The sequence below is a fragment of the Eimeria mitis genome, genomic scaffold, assembly GCF_000499745.2.
Source record: "Eimeria mitis Houghton genomic scaffold, Emh_scaff1858, whole genome shotgun sequence".
In the NCBI taxonomy this organism is placed as follows: domain Eukaryota; phylum Apicomplexa; class Conoidasida; order Eucoccidiorida; family Eimeriidae; genus Eimeria; species Eimeria mitis.
Window position 1 is genome coordinate 7,606 of NW_013570180.1, and position 714 is coordinate 8,319.

Consider the following 714-nt stretch of genomic DNA (forward strand, 5'->3'; position numbering starts at 1 on the left):
TAGCTGGCTAGCTAGCTAGCCAGCTGGCTAGCTAGCTAGCTGGCTAGCTAGCTAGCTAGCTAGCTGGATGGCTAGCTAGATATCTAGCTACTCGTACAGGCTTCCACCCGCCTAGCTAGCTAAATAGCCCCATAGCTAGCCAGCTAGATAGTTGGATAGATAGGTAGATAGATAGCTTGCTAGCTAGCTAGCTAGCTAGCTAGCTGCTGGCACCTGGGACGGCTAGCCAGCCTAAATCCTAAAACCCTAAACCCTAAAACCCTAAACCCTAAACCCTAAACCCTAAACCCTTAAGGTTCGTCTGCAGGACAGCCAGGCTGCCATCCGTTTAGCTGTCTACGTAGCTACATATTAACCTACCGAGCTAGCTCGCTAGCCAGCTAGCTAGCTAGCTAGATAGATAGCCGGATATATATATCGATTGCAGCAGAGGTATGTAGCTAGCTAGCTAGCTAGCTAGCTAGCTGGACAGGGAGCTAGCCTACCAGCTAGCGGGTTCAACCGCCTATTCCGTTGCCTACTAAGTGCTGCTATTGCTGCTGCTATATCTGCTGCTGCTGCTGCTGCTGCTGCTGTTGCTGTTGCTGCTGCTGCTGCTGCTGCTGCAGGGTACCCACGACTGGAGCAACTTCAGCACGCCCGCAGAGGTGCGGGGCTGGTGCGAGGCTGTGGGGCTGCAGCAGCTGCATGCATGCGGCTTCCTGTATAACCCTC

The 714-nt window shown here is 53.5% G+C and overlaps 1 protein-coding gene across 1 annotated transcript in view; it reads left to right on the forward strand.

Moving 5' to 3' along the window:
* Positions 1-714, forward strand: part of EMH_0044650 (3-demethylubiquinone-9 3-methyltransferase, putative) — a gene marked incomplete at both ends in the record, with an annotated part of 9,843 nt that overhangs the window by 7,448 nt on the left and 1,681 nt on the right. The window contains one exon of the mRNA XM_013495986.1: positions 609-712. Coding sequence (XP_013351440.1) covers positions 609-712 — 104 coding nt within the window. The remainder of the gene's footprint in view (positions 1-608; positions 713-714) is intronic.